The sequence below is a fragment of the Elgaria multicarinata genome, chromosome 1, assembly GCF_023053635.1.
Source record: "Elgaria multicarinata webbii isolate HBS135686 ecotype San Diego chromosome 1, rElgMul1.1.pri, whole genome shotgun sequence".
In the NCBI taxonomy this organism is placed as follows: Eukaryota; Metazoa; Chordata; class Lepidosauria; order Squamata; family Anguidae; genus Elgaria; species Elgaria multicarinata.
In genome coordinates this window covers 92,562,057-92,579,897 of record NC_086171.1, presented here as the reverse complement: position 1 = coordinate 92,579,897, position 17,841 = coordinate 92,562,057, and the positions used below count along the sequence as shown (strand labels likewise).

Here is a 17,841-nt window from a genome sequence, read left to right as displayed (position 1 = left end):
CAGATGCTTCCCTCAGTGGATGGGGAGCTCACTGCAACTCGTTCACCGCCCAGGGTCGATGGCCTCCTCGACAGAAAGAGGAACATATCAATCATCTAGAACTCCTGGCGGCGGAAAATGCCTTAAAAGCTTTTGCTCAGATCATCGAGGGCAAAGACGTTCTGATTGCAACAGACAACACCACCGTTGTCTGTTACATAAACAGGCAAGGGGGAACGAGGTCATACCCCTTAACCCGCTCTGCACTCAGGATTTGGAACTGGTGCATAAAGAGAGGGACTTACCTGACTGCGATCCACGTAGCGGGGAAGGAGAACATCGTAGCGGACTCCCTAAGCAGGTCCTTCCATGTCGACCACGAATGGGAGCTCGATACCGAAGTAAGAAACGACCTCTTTCGGTATTGGGGCCATCCTGCTGTCGATGTCTTTGCCACTGCAGAAAACGCAGTCTGTACCAACTTCTGCAGCAGAGCAGGAGGCGGAAGGAACTCGCTAGGAGACGCCTTCACAAGAACGTGGACAGGGGGGTTACTCTACATCTTTCCTCCATTCCCACTCCTGACAAAAGTCGTGGCCAAGATAAGGACAGACAGCACGAACTGTATTCTGATCGCGCCGTGGTGGCCTCGGCAGCCGTGGTTTCCTCATGTTCTTCGACTATCGAGATTACATCAAACTACCATCGATACCGAACCTTCTGTCTCGACACCAAGGCAGGGTTCGACACCCAGACCTCTCGACACTCAAGATGACAGCATGGAGGATGATGCCACAACCTCCGGTATCGTACAATTGATGGTACAGAGCATTATAACTGCATCACGAAAACCTTCGACAAGGAAGTCGTATGCGGCTAAGTGGCAAAGGTTTTCTAAATTTGCACTACAAATGGATCACACGGCTAAGACTTGCCCCATCTCGGTGATTCTAGAATACCTGCTCTCACTGTACCGAGGAGGGTTAGGACTTTCGTCGATCAAAGTCCATTTGGCTGCCATCACTGCTTTTCATGAAGGTGTGGAAGGGTTCTCTCCTTTCACCCATCCTACATCTAAGGAATTTTTAAAGGGTCTAAGAAACACTTTACCAACAATTAGAAATATCGTACCGTCTTGGAGCTTGTCAGTCGTACTCCATGCTCTAATAAGGAAACCTTTTGAGCCTATGGCTACAACGGATTTAAGACTCTTGACCCTTAAGACAGTGTTCTTGGTTGCTATAACCTCGGCAAGGCGCGCAGGTGAGCTTAGAGCTCTAAGAGTAGATGCGCCTTATACAATTTTTCATAATGACAGGGTCGTGTTGCGAACAGACCCATCTTTTTTGCCCAAGGTGGTGACACCTTTTCACTTGGCTCAGGATATTATCTTGCCAGCTTTCTTTCCTAACCCTACGACGCCGGCGGACACTGCTCTCCACATGCTGGACATTAGAAGGGCCCTCTCTTTCTATAGAGCAACTATTTGTATGTTATGGTGAGCCTTATACAGGACTCCCTGTGTCATGCCAGCGATTGTCACGCTGGATAGTAGAGACAATTGAACTTGCCTACTCTATCTCTAAACTAGAGATACAGCGACCTGTGACAGCTCATTCAACCAGAGCGATGTCAACGTCGGTGGCTTTCAACAGGGGTGTTCCACTTCAGGACGTTTGCAAGGCTGCGACTTGGTCCACCCCTTCCACATTTGTCAAGCATTATAGCTTAGACACTCGATCCAGACATGACTGTTCATTTGGAAGGGCGGTGCTCTCGGAAGTGTTGAAATAATACACCAACCCACCTCCAAGGTATGTGAGCTTGCTACTCGCCCATATGTGTGATGCATAGAGACCACGATGAAGAAATGCAGGTTGCTTACCTGTAACTGTAGTTCTTCGAGTGGTCATCTATGCATTCACACAACCCACCCACCATCCCCTCTTGGTGGTGTGATATTTATTAATTACATAATTGACTATAAAATTATTTGATTTCTTTATTGAAATTACACTCATGTTTATGGGGGCACAATGTCGGACTCCTGTAAACTGAGGGAAGGGCGGGAACCCCGTGGACATGCGCGGTAGCGTGGGGGAGGGGTTCCCGCCCAAAAACGTTTCCCTAAGCTATTGGAGATTCCGGTCTGGTCTCTGCGCAGGCGCAAAGCCCATATGTGTGAATGCATAGATGACCACTCGAAGAACTACAGTTACAGGTAAGCAACCTGCATTTCTCAAGAATCAGAATTTGGCGGTGCAGAGAATATGTCTTCAAAATTTGTTACATCTCTCCCCAAGCTCTCTGTATAGGTAAACATCAAGGAGGGAGAAGAGAGGGAAGGGCAGAGGGTGTAGTTTTGTTATTAACAACTCTGCCTTATAACAGTGAATGGTTTTACCAGGGCTCTCTATCACAGTGCTTTGTGGGAGGCAGGGCCGGTCCTACCATGAAGCGGGAAGATGCGGACACAGCAGGTGGCGGAGCATGGAAAGAGTGGCACTCCCCCCCCCTCCCTCCAAAGAGGGCCTTCTGGACTCTGCAACTCTCTACCAAGGGAGAGACCTCCCATTGATGGCCTTATGCTGGCATGCAAAAACATTTCTACTTAAAAGACATTTGGCCTAAATAGCTTATTAGTTTTAATTTATATTTTAATTATGTTTTAACTGCCTGCTATTTTTAAATTTTCATTTTCATTTAATTTTTAAAGATGGTTTTATGTTGCATTTTCTTTTAACTGTAGGTTTTCCGGTTAGCCACCTTGGGCTTATTTTGTGGAAAGGTGGGGTATAAATCTAGTTAAAATTAATAGAATGGAATACAGTTCCGCATGTTGTATATAGAGAGCTTCAGAATAATGTTCCAATGTTAAAAAAAACTCAACTATAAGTAGGCTCTATGCATTGCCTTTTTGCATTTTTGGATTTTGTTAGCCGCCTTGAGTTTCCTTTCTTGCAAGGGAACATGGGATCTTAAGAAAACTAATAATTCTGGACTTGTATAGTGCCATCATAGAGAATACACACAAACCTTCTGCATGCCCTCTAAAGAGTGACTTCTGGGGAATTGCATACCAGCTAGCTCATAGGAATGGCTATGTCCCTTCCATGTTGTATCTGGTGGCACAAGTCAAGATACAACGTGGAAGAGCCATGGTCACATCCTAGAGGCCATGCAATCTGCATTTGATAGGCACTTATACAAAGATCTATGTGTATTCTGTGATGGCACTCTGCAAGTACATGTGCAGAATTTAACATCCCAACAATTTAAGAGAAAAGGAAGCTCCTTACCCTTAAGAGTTTGAAAGTGGTGAATGGCTGAGCAAGATTTTCTGCGACCAGGGCTTCTGTAACCTCCATAGCTCTTTATTCCTCTCTAGGACAAGGTAAAACAATTATAAACAAATGTGCTTAATTTGTATAGCTTGTATAATTCTGCTTCTCTTAGAGAGTTTTGTGTGTGTGCGCACATGTGCATTCATTCATGCGCGTGCACATAACAAGAGCAGAAGTTATACCTGTCCTTGCCTATGGGAGACCTCCTTTCCAAGGTGCATAGTTTCTGTTGTGGCACTATGGTTTGAAAAGTGTGGCTCCTGCCATCATCTTTCCAGAATGTTGGGGTCTCTTTTATTTACTGTGGATCTGTTGTTTGTATTTCTCTTTCCAGAAAGGAACTGCTGAGCTCCTCAGGATCCAAAATGCACAGGACCACCAGGATAAAAATCACAGAGCTGAACCCCCACTTGATGTGCGCCTTGTGTGGAGGCTACTTTATAGATGCTACAACCATTGTGGAATGCTTACACTCTTGTAAGTTTCAAATGAAATCTGGAAGCTCCTGGAACTTAATTTGAGACCAGTCTCATCCCTGGGCTCTCTTTTCTATGCTGGGTCAGTTATAGAATTTGCAAAATAATCATAATGCCTGCTGAGCATGCAAAGGGTGCATTTCCTTTGATATTGATTAGGTAACCTCCCACTTTCTCCCAAAACACACATCCTTAAAATTAAGAAGCAAGGCTTAGGGATTGAACCCCAACAGCTCTCATTATAACAGTTTACAACTACTTGGCCCTTAATCACTCATTCATGGGGTGAGAAATGAGCTACTCAAACACTCTGCACATTCTCAGAGACGCTTGCTTCTTTATTACTGCTTAATGTGTTTGACAGGCATTAAAGCAAGGACGGTGAGCCTGAGCACTGTTAAACAGTATGTACACCACCATTTGGCAAGTGCATGTGCCCAGAGGTAAAAGTGGAAGGTGCTATGAAAGCAGTGAACACCCTTGAGGTGTGGGATTAGCTATGCCATACTTGGTCACAGTAACACAATTTTCTAATTCAGATCTTTAGCAAATGTTTCCGATTACAGTTTGTGCTTTAGAAAGGGAACCTATGAGAGGTCAGGCAGGCTGGTCATGTAGGAGGTACAAAAGAGGAATGTTCCAGTCCTTAGCAGCAAGGCAGTGGAGTTTAGGACTGGCCCGTGACACTTTGGCATCTCAAGTGGAAAATGCAGTTTGTACCCCTCCACACAGTGATGTCTTATAGAGTTATAAATTGGTCAAATAATAGACCATTTGTTTCTTTGTCACAGCATCCTAAGAATTGCCACCCAGGTTAGTCCAAGGCTTTTCTCTCATCTCCACTTTTGTGTCTTGTGTTCTATGGTGAACTCTAGAATTTACCAGGATATTATTTTCTTCATTTCCTTCTTAATGTCTCCCGTCTTCACTTCCACCACTTTACAACTGTATCTGTGCTCTGAGACTTGGATGGAGATCAGAAGTCTCTGAATCTTGTCCCCTAGATTGCAGAAGATGCCCTACCAGCTTTCTCAAAAAGTGGAGGCAATGCTGCATTCTCCCCCTCCCCCAACACTAACGTTGGCTGGAAATTTTGGTGACCATCACTTTGACTCATGATAGGGCCAGCCCTTAATCAAGGTTGAGTTTCATTTTGATTTCATAGATTGACTATCTTTCCCTGTGGCGACTCTCTCCTCCCACTCATGTTGTGTGTTTTTCCCCTTTAGTCTGTAAAACCTGCATTGTCCGTTATCTGGAGACCAACAAATACTGCCCGATGTGTGATGTTCAAGTGCATAAAACGAGGCCTCTCCTCAGTATCAGGTATTTAACATTGATTGATTGATTGATTGATTGATTGATACGTTAACCTAGACAAGGATGGATTCAGATTTGCGGGTGAGATGGTGGAGGGTTTAAAATGATATGTTTCTCTCTGTGGACAGATGGTTGCTTGGAGCCACCACACATGTGGTTGTAGTGTTCCTACCTGTCCACTTCTCTGATTTTTTAGTAACTGTGTGGGAGTAGGCTGGTAACACGACACACAGCTGGACAGCCATTGTTGACTGGCCCTCCTCTTCCTCCATTTGCATACACATTGCCATGGTGGATCAGACCCGTTTGGCTTTGCATTCTGTTTCCAGATTTCCAAACAGGGCATGGAAGTGATAGCCTTACTCTGCAGTTTGTCTCTAACCCCTCTTACCCACATGGCTGCACGTTTTCTAACCAGAAACACTTGAAATGGGAGGGTGTGTGTGTTGCTACAACCAAAGCTTAGAATCCGAGAATAGTAGAGCTGGAAGGGGCCTATATGGCCATCGAGTCCAACCCCCTGCTCAATGCAGGAATCCACCCTAAAGCGTCCCTGACAGATGGTTGTCCAGCTGCCTCTTGAAGGCCTCTAGTGTGGGAGAGCCCACAACCTCCCTAGGTCACTGATTCCATTGTCATACTGCTCTAACAGTTAGGATGTTTTTCCTGATGTCCAGCCGGAATCTGGCTTCTTGTAACTTGAGCCCACTATTCCGTGTCCTGAACTCAGGGATGATCAAGAAGAGATCCTGGCCCTCCTCTGTGTGACAACCTTTCAAGTATTTGAAGAGTGCTATCATGTCTCCCCTCAGCCTTCTCTTCTCAAGGCTTAACATGCCCAGTCCTTTCAGTCTCTCCTCACAGGGCTTTGTTTCCAGACCCCTGAACATCCTGGTTGCCCTCCTCTGAACACGCTCCAGCTTGTCTGTGTCCTTCTTGAATTGTGGAGCCCAGAACTGGATGCAATACTGAATATGAGCTGATCACAGTCTAGCTCCTTCCTATCTTTCTTGTCTCATCTCACAATACTGCCCCACTCGTGCGCTTTGTTCATCGAATGCCATGTTTCTTACCCGCCCAAGGGTCTCTACTTTCTCTTGCTCGGCTTTGTCCATTTTCTATCGCTGTCCCTTATGCCTGGAATTCACTTTCAGAGCATTTGCGGAACACGAGTTCAACTACTATTTTTAAAGCTCAATTGAAAACTTTTCTTTTTTCTACAGCTTTTAGAACTTGATTCTGTTCTTACTTTCACACTGCTAGTTCAATTGCCCCCTGTGCCTATTTGGTTCATTCTTTTTCCTCTCTTATTGTTTTATTATGATTTTATTAGAATGTAAGCCTATGTGGCAGGGTGTTGCTGTTTTATTCTTTTGCTATGTATAGCACCATGTACACTGATGGTGCTATATAAAATAATAATAATAATAATAATAATAATAATAATAATAATAATAATAATAATATTAATGCCTAACCAGTACTGAATAGAGGGGAACCAGTACTTCACATGATTTGGAAGCTATACTTCTATTAAATACTGCCTAAAATAGCATTTGCCTTTCTTGCAGCCATATCGCACTGTTGGCTCATATTCAGCTTGCAATCTACAACAATTCCAAGATCCTTCGTGCTTGTAGTAATGCTGATCCAGCTATCCCCCATCTTGTAATTGTGCATTTGGTTTCTTTTTCCTAGGTATAGAACTTGCCATTTATCCCTATTAAATTTCATTCTGTTGTTTTCAGCCCAGCACTCCAGCCTATGAAGATCATTTTGAAGTTTGCTTCTGTCTTCCAGGGTATTAGCTATCCCACCCAATTTTGTGTTATCTGCAAATTTGATAAGCATCCTCTGCACCTCTTCATCCAAGTCATTAATAAAAAGTGTTGAAGAGCTTTGGGCCCAGGACTGAGCCCTGCGGTACCCCACTCGTTACCCCCCACTTCCAGTTTGAGAAAGAACCATTGATTAGCACTCTTTTGAGTCCGATTCTGTAGCCAACTCTTGATCCACCTAATAGTTGTTCCACCTAGCCCACTTTTAACTAGTTTGCTTTTTGGAATGTCATGTGATACTTTGTCAAAAGTAGGATGACCATATGAAAAGGAGGACAGGACTCCTGTATCTTTAACAGTTGCATAGAAAAGGGAATTTCAGCAGGTGTCATTTGTATATATGGAGAACCTGGTGAAATTCCCTCTTCATCACAACAGTTAAAGGTGCAGGAGCTATACTAGAGTGACCAGATTTAAAAGAGGGCAGGGCACCTGCAGCTTTAACTGCTGTGAAGAAGAGGAAATTTCCCCCAGGTTCCCCATATATACAAATGACACCTGCTGAAATTTCATTTTCAATACAACTATTAAAGATACAGGAGCCCTGTTCTCCTTTTCATATGGTCACCCTAGTCAAAAGCTTTGCTGAAGTCAAGATATATTATGTCCTCAGCATTCCCTCAGTCCACAAGGGAGGTTACCCAATCAAAGAATGAGATCAGATTAGTCTGGCAGGATTTGTTCTTGACAAATCACTGGATTGTTTTCAAGGTGCTTACAGACTGACTTCTTTATAATCTGGTCCTAAATTTTCCCAGGGATTGATGTCAGACTTAACTGGTGTATAGTTTCCAGGTGCATTAGCCCTCCTCCAGTCATAGAATCATAGAATGATAGAACAGTAGAGTTGGAAGGGGCCTATAAGGCCATCTAAAGCATACCTGACAGATAGTGGTCCAGCTGCCTCTTGAATGCCTCTAGTGTGGGAGAGCCCACAACCTCCCTAGGTAACTTCACCCTTCTTCCTTGATTTTGCAAAGATAATGGACAGTGGTTCTGAGAGTTCTTCTGCCAGCTCCTTTATTACTCTAGAATGCAGTTCATCGGGCCCTGGAGATTTGAACTTGTTCAAAGTAATTAAGTGTTCCTTAACCATTTCTTTTTTCTTTCTTTTTTTTTTTGAGAAAACAATCTGATTGATTTCACATGTGCCTCATAGAGCAATGTTGAGCCTCTCTCTCTCTCTCTCTTGCTATGCATGTGTGGTAGACAGAAATGCAGATTTCAATATACGTGTTAACAGCTTTTAAAGCAATTGGTGACCATGCAGGGCCGTGAACTTACAATCACATTTCAACCTTCCTGTGAGGTGTGCGTGTGTCACTTCTGAACAGAAAAATGTCTCTAAATCAAGTTTTTAGTTTTCCACTTATTACTTCCCCATGCAGTTGCACAGATTTGGGAACAGCTTTAAAAACAAACCTCTCTTCCCTATATGAAAGTGTTCCTTTGATCATCATATTTTAGAAATTAGAAAATTGTGCTATCCTTGTGTGGGGGGGTGGGTGGGATTCACACCTTGTTTTCATCTGTGACTGATCATGTAGCTGGAAACCATTAATTAACATTTCCTCTACAGCCTCATTCAGTGTCTTCTATCTCCAAGCATTTAATTTTATCTGTATGCCACTGTGAGATCTTAATGATATAGGGCGGGATATAAATGTTTTAAATAAATAAATAATAAATAAAATTTGTTTTGCTTAAAAGCCCATGTGTGTGCCCAAATGCTGGAGTACATAGTAATATTTTATTTCAATTTTTAAAGAAACTGACAATATACTGAAACTGGCAAGAATGTATATGTGCCCTTTATGCAAGCTAGTTTCCTTTTTGGGAGAAGGGTGGATGGTTCCTCTTTTTAGTAGCACTTTATTTGGCCAGGGATTCCCAGAGAAGGATCACTGAAGGACAGATGTGAGCTGGAGGGTCTTTCCTCTAATCTTGCTGAATAATTGTAGCTAGCTTTGAGGTAAGGAAAGCAGGCTTCTAGAACAGGTCCATGGTTTCCAGACTTTGTTGAAATTACTAGCAGTGAACCCTATGTCTCTTATACTGTCTATGCAGGAACAGGCATGCTTTTGGGTTACATGTTGGTTAACTTATAGCCACAATTCCATGGTACAGCACAGAACAGCTGTTCATGATGGCATATTCTTTTTTGTGGTCTCTGTGGATCACACATATGGACCATGCACTGTTTGGGAAACTTCTATAGCTGAGGAATTCTTGGCGGGAACCCTCTTCCACTGCCCCAGTATGCATCTCCATAACAGGTTCCCACCTGTTCCCTCCGTTTTCTTTCAATTGCCATTGTGGTAGCCTCACTGAGAACTTTCCTTTGTTCAGTGAGCTGTTTTAGTAAACTGCTCAGGTTTGATTCTTTCTTTTCTTCTCTGCTATAATTTTTCTGTCTTTTAGCTTTTATTATTGCACACAGACGGCCATTCCCGGTATGAATCCCAAAGCCATTACCGTAACTGAATTTGCCAATAGTCAGGAAGCCAATGATCACCGTGTTCTCCTGCATTCCTGAACCCGATGTTCTCTAGTTACTCATTTCAGGGGGACCATGTCCCTAGATTCTACGAGTGACTCAGATATGTCAGTCTTGATCATCACTGACCGACTGGGATGTGCCTCATAGGACCTCGTAGCTGGGAAGATCCAGGCTTGGGGGACAGCAGGGGCAAATACTGTGATGCTCTCCCAAACTATTTTGGGGACAATCCTCATTGGTACCGACCCGAACCTTCGGCCACTGTCTTGAGTCCTCCTGATGATGATAGAATCATAGAATAGCAGAGTTGGAAGGGGCCTACAAGGCCATCGAGTCCAACCCCCTGCTCAATGCAGGAATCCACCCTAAAGCATCCCTGACAGGTGGTTGTCCAGCTGCCTCTTGAAGGCCTCTAGTGTGGGAGAGCCCACAACCTCCCTAGGTAACTGATTCCATTGTCGTACTGCTCTAACAGTCAGAAAGTTTTTCCTGATGTCCAGCTGGAATCTGGCTTCCTTTAACTTGAGCCTGTTATTCCGTGTCCTGCACTCTGGGAGGATTGAGAAGAGATCCTGGCCATCCTCTGTGTGACAACCTTTTAAGTATTTGAAGAGTGCTATCAGGTCTCCCCTCAATCTTCTCTTCTCCAGGCTAAACATGCCCAGTTCTTTCAGTCTCTCTTCATAGGGCTTTGTTTCCAGACCTCTGATCATCCTGGTTGCCCTCCTCTGAACCCCCTCCAGCTTGTCTGCATCCTTCTTGAATTGTGGAGCCCAGAACTGGACACAATACTCTAGATGAGGCCTAATTAGGGTTGAATAAAGAGGAACCAGGACCTCACGCGATCTGGAAGCTATACTTCTATTATATAACTTTATTGCATATTAGCCACCTCGGCCATTCGCAAGCAGGTAAAACAATAACATACCCACCGCGAGCTTGCCACAAGCCAGCGGAAGTGCTACAAATAAGAGTAACTAGGATAACAATCGTCCAGGTTATATTTACAATGTTAACCAACATATAATATTGGATATTAAAATTAATTGTTTGAGACAATCAGTGGTTCCCGGGCCTCCATCGCCCGGTGTACAAATTTCGCAGTCCTAAAAGAGATATAATAGTCTGTACCAGCCAAAAGAGTAAAGACTACACCTTTAGAAGTCATGAAATTAAACCTGGGAATTAAAGGCTCAAGGTATTGTTTCCTCAGCTCCGCATACCTTGGGCACTCAGTTAGGAAATGAATTATATCCTCGGCTTTAGGGCAACCTGCTGGGCAATCTACATTGGTGCTAGGGTGATTTTTAAAGCGTGCCTTCACCTCCATCAGCAGGAGGGAATTTAGCCTGCACCGAGTAAATAGCCATCTCAGCTCTTGTGGCTTTCCAGAAGTTAAATATAGGGGAGCCTTTCCTGGAGCAGTAATGATACTCTTATAGAGCCCATTTGAGCGGCTCACTTCGACCGCTGCCATAGATGACTGAATATCACAGTCATACAGCCTTCTAGCAATCTCATCCTTGGCCCCATCAAACCCCCTCGTAAGGAGGAATGCTTGCGAGAAACCCAATTTGGAGATGGAGTGTCTCATCCTGTCTGCCCATGAATCCTTCCCCATATCGTCATATGTGGACAGCACCAATGGAGGGGCCAGGTGAAACACTATCTTTAACCAGAAGGATATAGCTGCTTTTAGAATCAATGTATGGATTGAGTGACATGCAGTTTCCAGTCGGACAATATCCTTAGATGTAGATCTAGGAACTCCAAGGGTCCTGGATAGAAATTTGTGCTGTACTACTGCTAATGGTGTGATATCTCCATGGGCCCAAATGGGAGCTCCATACAGAATCTGAGGGAGTAGTTTGCTTTTAAGCAGTTGTAACAGTGGTGCTATCCACTGTCCTCCTGCTCCAGCTGCGAAGCGAAAAATGGCATTAGCTGTTACATTGGCCGCTGAGGCTGCTGCACCCAAATGCTCAGACCAGGATCCGGAGCTTTGAAAAGTTACACCTAAGTATTTATATTTATTCACCTGATCAAGAGGGTGACTGTCTAACTGCCAATGATATACTTTCCTCCTTTTCCCACAAACTAAAATTTTGGTTTTATCATGATTAACCTGAAGGGCTTCCTTCTTGCAATATACGCTTAGCACTCTCAACATCCTGCGCATCCCCACTTGCGTATGTGATAGGAGAACAGCGTCGTCTGCATACAATAGCACCGAAATGTTCCTATCCTTTAAGCGGGGTGGGAAGAAGTTATGACTAGTTAGGGTAGGGACAATATTATTTAAATATAGATTGAATAAAAGGGGAGCTAGCAGGCATCCCTGGCAAACTCCTTTATTGGTAGGGATGGGGTCTGATAGATCACCGTCTGCGGAGGATCTCACGCATAAGCTAGAGTTTTGGTGCAGCCCCTGTATTCTCCTGAGTAGCCTCTGGTCAATGTTTAAGAGTGATAGCCTCTGCCAAAGGTGGGGATGGGGTATAGAGTCAAAAGCAGCTTTGAAATCTACAAATGCTGCGAAAAGTGAGTGATAAGGAGGGGCTGTATATTTCCCAACTAGATGTTTTAGTAAGAAGCAGTGGTCTATTGTAGATCTGCCACTTTGAAAACCTGCTTGTTCTTCAGCCAGGAGGTTTTCATCGGCCACCCACAATTCCAACTTATCAAGAAGATGTCTTGCGTATAGTTTGCTGGAAATATCCAGCAGGCTAATGGGGCGATAATTTTTAGGCTCTGACCTGCTCCCCTTTTTATAAATGGGCACCACTATTGCCACTGACCAATCTTTGGGAAATTTGCCAGATCTGTCGATTGTAGTAAATAGGGCTGCCAACACTGGTATCCACCAGTGAGGGTAGTCCAACAGGAAGTCTGGTGGGATACTGTTCCTCCCCGGGGCCTTACCCCTCTTTAGCTTTCTTATCAGGGCGGCTACTTCTTCACAGGTGATGGGGGCCCAGCTATTCGACAGCAGATCTTCCTCCTGCAGAGGGGGTAAGCAGGCAGGCAGACTCGTCATAAAGGAGCGATCGGAAGTGGAGTTCCCATTCCTGAGTGGTAATAGCGGTATCCATAGTGGGGGTCTCAGAATGTCTTATAGTTGAGATAAGGTGCCAGAATCTGGAGCTGTCGTTGCTTTCAAGTGCTGAAGACAGTTCTGCCCATTTTGTACTAATATATTCCCGCTTCTTATCTCTGACTAGCATTTTGTAGTTCTTACTTAGTGCCAGGTAGGAAGGGGGTAGCGGGACTATATCCATATCTCTTAGAAGTTTATGTTAATTTCCCTTTTGAGTTGTCTGCAGGCCCCGTCAAACCATGGGTTACCCGCCTTTAGCCTCTGTTTTTTTGAGTAGACTTTCCATAGTAGCAGTGGCTCAGTTGCCGCTGTGATCTGGGCGTTGGAATCTATTACTATCTCTGGGTCATTAGAACTGAGCAGCGTGTTTCTCAGAAACTGAAGATTCGCAGAGTGCCATAGGTCTTCCAAGGCTCTTAAGTCCATGTTTGCCCATCTTCGACGGCATACATAGCTGCCTGAACTTCGGATTGCAGTTTTATTTCCATTGTTTTCCAGAGCTTTTTTTACGTATCCCAACTGTACGATCAAAGGCTGATGGTCATTACATGGGTAGGTGTCAACCTTAAAGGACATTATCTCTCCTAATGCTTCTGGCGAGGCTGCAACGTAGTCAATAACACTGGCGCCTAGGTGGTTAATGAACGTGAACTCGCCTTTCCTGTCCTCGGGGCAGGAGCCATTAAGGACAATAAGTCCAGTTTGAAGAATCATTTGAACAAACCTCTTCCCTTGTATATTTATTGTTGAGTCCTTAGAATGTCTATCCTCTATAAATGGAAGGTTGTCCGGTATAAAGTAGAATAGTTGTTTTATTGCGGACCAGTCCGTACCTATCCAAGCATTGAAGTCACCTGCTAAAATCAGAAGAGCTTCAGGAAACTGAATTTGCAGGGACAGTAAATACTCAGGGAGATTCTCCCAAGTGTCCTCGCTATAGTGGGCCGATTTCCGGGGGGGGGGGGATATAAACATTTACCAGAATATATGATGTAGAGTTAATTTTTAAAAATATGGCCAATGCCAGAGATTGTAACTTATTAATAAGGTAACTTTCACAGTTCAGAACTGATGAAATACAACAGGCTAGACCCCCCCATGGTCGCCCTGTGACTTTACCAGGAGTTGCAAGAATTGCATAAGTTTTATAATTGCTCAGGCAAATATCCCCAACACACCAAGTCTCTTGTAGGAGTATTATATCAAAGGATCTGAGGTAGCTGCTGAAGGTGGGATCGGTTTTTTTGTTAGCCCATCCTGAGACATTCCATGAGACACAATTTATTGGGGTTCGGCCAACTTTTTTTTGTCAGGACGGGTAATCAAGTGTTATCCGCTCTATCAAGGGGTCCATTTGTACAGAGCCATTTGAAGAAAGGTGAACTTTTTGTGGCGGGTTTGCCTTATGTTGGAATTCTGACACTGGAATCGCTGGAATATTGATTTCAGCTACCACTATTTTCTGATTACTTTGTGGTATCTGTTGGACATTTTTATCGTTAGGAAAGGTCTTGGTAGTGCCTAAAGAGGTTATGGGATCCAGAATATCATTACCTTTGAGTGAGAGGCTGAAGGGGCAAGAGGCTTGGGCACTGCTCCCGATGAAGCCTGCTCAGCACCTCCTATGTTGGTGGATGGATAATCCAACACCTGAGACGTTAAGTCAATGAGCATCTCTGAGTTAGATCGGTCTGAAACTTTGCGATGACTAGTTTGAATTGTGGATGGTTGTATGGAAAGTTTCCTTCTGAGCACCTGCCTAATCACTGGTGTTTGTAGAGTGGTTTTAAAGACTCTTCTTACCCGGACACCGAATTTGGCCAGCCGGTCATTTGCTGAAAGAATTTCTCTCGCCAGTGCTGAAGAGCTAAAGGTTGCTACACATCTCCCAAGATGGAAATTACCTGGGAGTGTAATTAGGGCACAGATACTCCTTGGATGAATTTTCATATTTAGCAGTACATTTAAATTATTCGCCACCCTGATTTTCCCTTGCCAGCTTGGGGGCACACCGTTTGGGAACGGAGAGATCTCAAAGGCCACCTGGTTTGGCACTAGCATTAAATTTCCCCTAGGTTTCAGATCTTTTGATTCTGTTGATTCTCTGCCTTCTGCTGGGCTCAAATTGTTTTGGTTCTGAGGAAACAATCTGGTCGGAGGGGCCCTAGGCTGGTGGGCCTGTGCTTTTTTGCTTCTTTGATTTGTTTCTTGAGTTAGATTTACATCTTGCTCTGTTCTGGACCGCAGGTCCTTAAGAAGCTGGAGTATCTCATCAAGTTGTTTTACGCCTTTAACGATGGGGGATAATTTATCATCTATATCTCTTAGAGTCCTGAAAATATTAGTAAGAGTTTTGGCAATTAAAAAGCTCTGGTCCACCATTTCGTCAATGATTGATTCCTTTACATTCCTAGGGTGTGAACCAGACGCTATTTGCTCTTCCTCATTTATTCCCAACTCACAATCCTCTTTTTCTCTCCCTTGATGCTCATCATTTTCTTCCGTTGAGGTGGCCAAGACTGCAAACTAATTTGTAGTTAAAATTGGGAATGAGGGGGAGCTAGGATTGTCGGGCAAGAAGTTGTCAATTTTTAATTGCTTTGAGAGAGGGAATGTTGGGGACTCAGGTTGGTCTCTCCTCCTCTTATTCTTGTTTCTCATTTCTAACAGAGTTAGCAGAATCGTTTAAAAACCTTTAGCGGAGAAGAGAACTAGACATAAAATTTAAATACAAACACAAACTAGTAGATTAGCAGCTGTGGTTTCTCAAGACGCCGGTGTTCTATCGGTGGACGTTTGCAATGAGTCAGCTAAATTTGACCTTGAGACGGCCAGCATTCCGCTACAAAGCATATGTGATAGCCGAAGATAAATATAATATGCGATTTAAAAGCTTGAAGGTTGATAAAACAAGGTTGATTTAAAAGCTAGAAGGTTGATAAAACAATTAAAACAGTTAAAATTAGTTACGATAAACAGCAGAAGGAGTCAGATAACCAGCAAGTGCGTCCTCTGCCGCCACCACCGGCTCAAGTTGGGAAAAAACAGCCATACTACCTTGAACACGCCCGATCTCGTCTGATCTTGGAAGCTAAGCAGGGTCAGGCCTGGTTAGTACCTGGATGGGAGACCGCCTGGGAATACCGGGTGCTGTAGGCTATACTTCTATTAATGCAGCCCAAAATAGCATTTGCCTTTCTTGCAGCCACATCACACTGTTGGCTCATATTCAGCTTGTGATCCACAACAATTCCAAGATCCAGGCCAAGACAGTTAGCTGTGCTGGTTCAGCCGACACATCTCCTCCACCTTCGGCCACGTTACGTCATCCTGCACTTTACATCAACTGTAGGGCTTTCTTTGGCTTCACTTGTGTCTGTCAAGGCACTACCAATACAAATGGTGCCAGTTACCATTCAGCCAGTGGTTTACTAACCACACCCCACTGTGGCCTTATCACTATTCAGTATGGGAGATTTCATACTCTTCCTTAGCATCGTCTATCTCATCCCCTGATGTGTCAGTAGGCACTGGCCTCCCACTCCAAGGATTTGGATCAATTTTTGGACCAGGTGATTGAAATGGTGATTCTCAATCTTTGGGAACGGGAATGCAATGGCCTGTCTTCAGAATTAAGGATCTGGTATTTGATATGGTCCAGACTGAGACTTCTGCCCCAGTAGTGAACCCACTTCTTCCAGCTTTTTGTCAGACCACTTAACAATCCTGGAAGACCCCATCATTGATACCTACCATGTCTAAGAGGTTGGAAAGCATGTAATGATGACACCCAATTCTGTCATCGTCAAGGCATCTCAGGGGAAGTCTAGGAGGGCCCATTCACCCCTGCTGGACAAGGAAGGGCAACAGGTGCATTTATTCTTCTGCCGATTTGGGACTGAAAGTTTCCAAATACTCAGTGGCTATGTTCCGCTATCAATTGTATTTATGGGAGAAGGTGGGAAACCTGTTTGAACACTTTTCTTAGGACAAAAGGGACATGGCCAGGTTTTTTTAGGGCGAGGCCATGTGTACTTCCCAGCACCAAGTCAACTGTGACGCCAAGGCCATGGTTGGCATAGTAGCTTTGAAACAGTAGCTTTGAAACATCTGGCTGAGTTCTGTGGGCTTGTAGCTTTGAAACATCTGGCTGAGTTCTGTGGGCTTGTCTCAAGAAGCCTGATGCTGTATGAAAAACCTGCCTTTTGATGGTCAGGGGTTATTCAATGCAAAGACTGACGAGGCCATAAACTTTGTTTAAAAAGCTAAGAACATGGTGCAGCATATGTGGCTGAGTCAGCCACCCACTCAGTACAAACAACGCCAGTAGTCTCATCCATCTTTGTATCCCTACCAACACACACAGGCAGAGGCTGGGCAGGGTTTCAGTCATCCCACAAAGATCAGTATTGGCACCAATGCTTTTTAACTTGCTCATAAATGATCTGGAATCAGGAGTGAGAAGTGAAGTGGCCAAGTTTGCTGATGACATCAAATTATTTAGGGTGGTTAAACAAAAAGGGTTTGTGAGAAGCTCCAAAGAGATCTCTCCAAGCTGGGAGGATGGACATCAAAATGTCAAATGCAATTCAATCATATATATGCATGTACGTACCTACGTACGTACGCATGCATCAGGAGTTAGGTGGTCATTCCTTATTGACTGCCTTCCCATTGACCAATTCTCATGAAACACACTTCATGGGAAAGCTCTTGACATGCAGATTCCATGAATAACAATGGTTTTAACTATAGTTCAGTCAGGATGTGCAGCAAAGGCAAGAAGTGTGTGCCTGTCATCTGGACTGGTCTGGCATGTGTGCTTATGAAGAGTGGCCGTACAGTTCACAGTTGATTCAAGATGTCACTCAAATTGGATGAGATTTTGGTCTCAATGATGAAGCCTGACAGTACTCTTGGATCTTTTCTTAGATCTGCTTACATTGTCATCTGGGATGAAGTGTTAATGGCTAACCACTTTGGTATTGACTATGTAGACAGGCTACTGAAGGAGCTCATGATCAATGACACCCATTTGGTGAAAAGACAATTGTGTTTGGCAGTGACTTTAGGCAGACCTTCTCCATCATCCCACATAGTGAATCTGCAGCCATCATTGGCCAAATGGTCAAGAAATCCAATGCCTGGAACAGTGTCACCAAATTCCAGCTTACTCATAACATGCGCTTCCTGGAGGGTGAATCTGAATTTGATGCCTGCCTTCTGATTGTTGGTAATGGTACCGCAGAATAGTTCCCAGCTGTTGAAGAAGACACAATCAAGATCT

At 44.1% G+C, this 17,841-nt stretch overlaps 2 protein-coding genes and 1 pseudogene across 5 annotated transcripts in view; all 3 read left to right on the top strand.

Moving 5' to 3' along the window:
• Positions 1–17,841, top strand: part of PIP4K2B (phosphatidylinositol-5-phosphate 4-kinase type 2 beta) — a 453,863-nt gene that overhangs the window by 105,492 nt on the left and 330,530 nt on the right. The window lies entirely within an intron of this gene.
• The window catches only part of PCGF2 (polycomb group ring finger 2), a 101,173-nt gene that overhangs the window by 42,863 nt on the left and 40,469 nt on the right, over positions 1–17,841 (top strand). For all 3 annotated transcript variants that reach the window (XM_063132646.1, XM_063132637.1, XM_063132655.1), the window contains exons 2-3: positions 3,658–3,800; positions 5,029–5,125. In XM_063132646.1, the coding sequence (XP_062988716.1) occupies positions 3,689–3,800; positions 5,029–5,125 (209 nt within the window). In that variant the 5' untranslated portion in view covers positions 3,658–3,688. The remainder of the gene's footprint in view (positions 1–3,657; positions 3,801–5,028; positions 5,126–17,841) is intronic.
• LOC134413544 (5S ribosomal RNA) lies at positions 15,595–15,713 on the top strand (annotated as a pseudogene).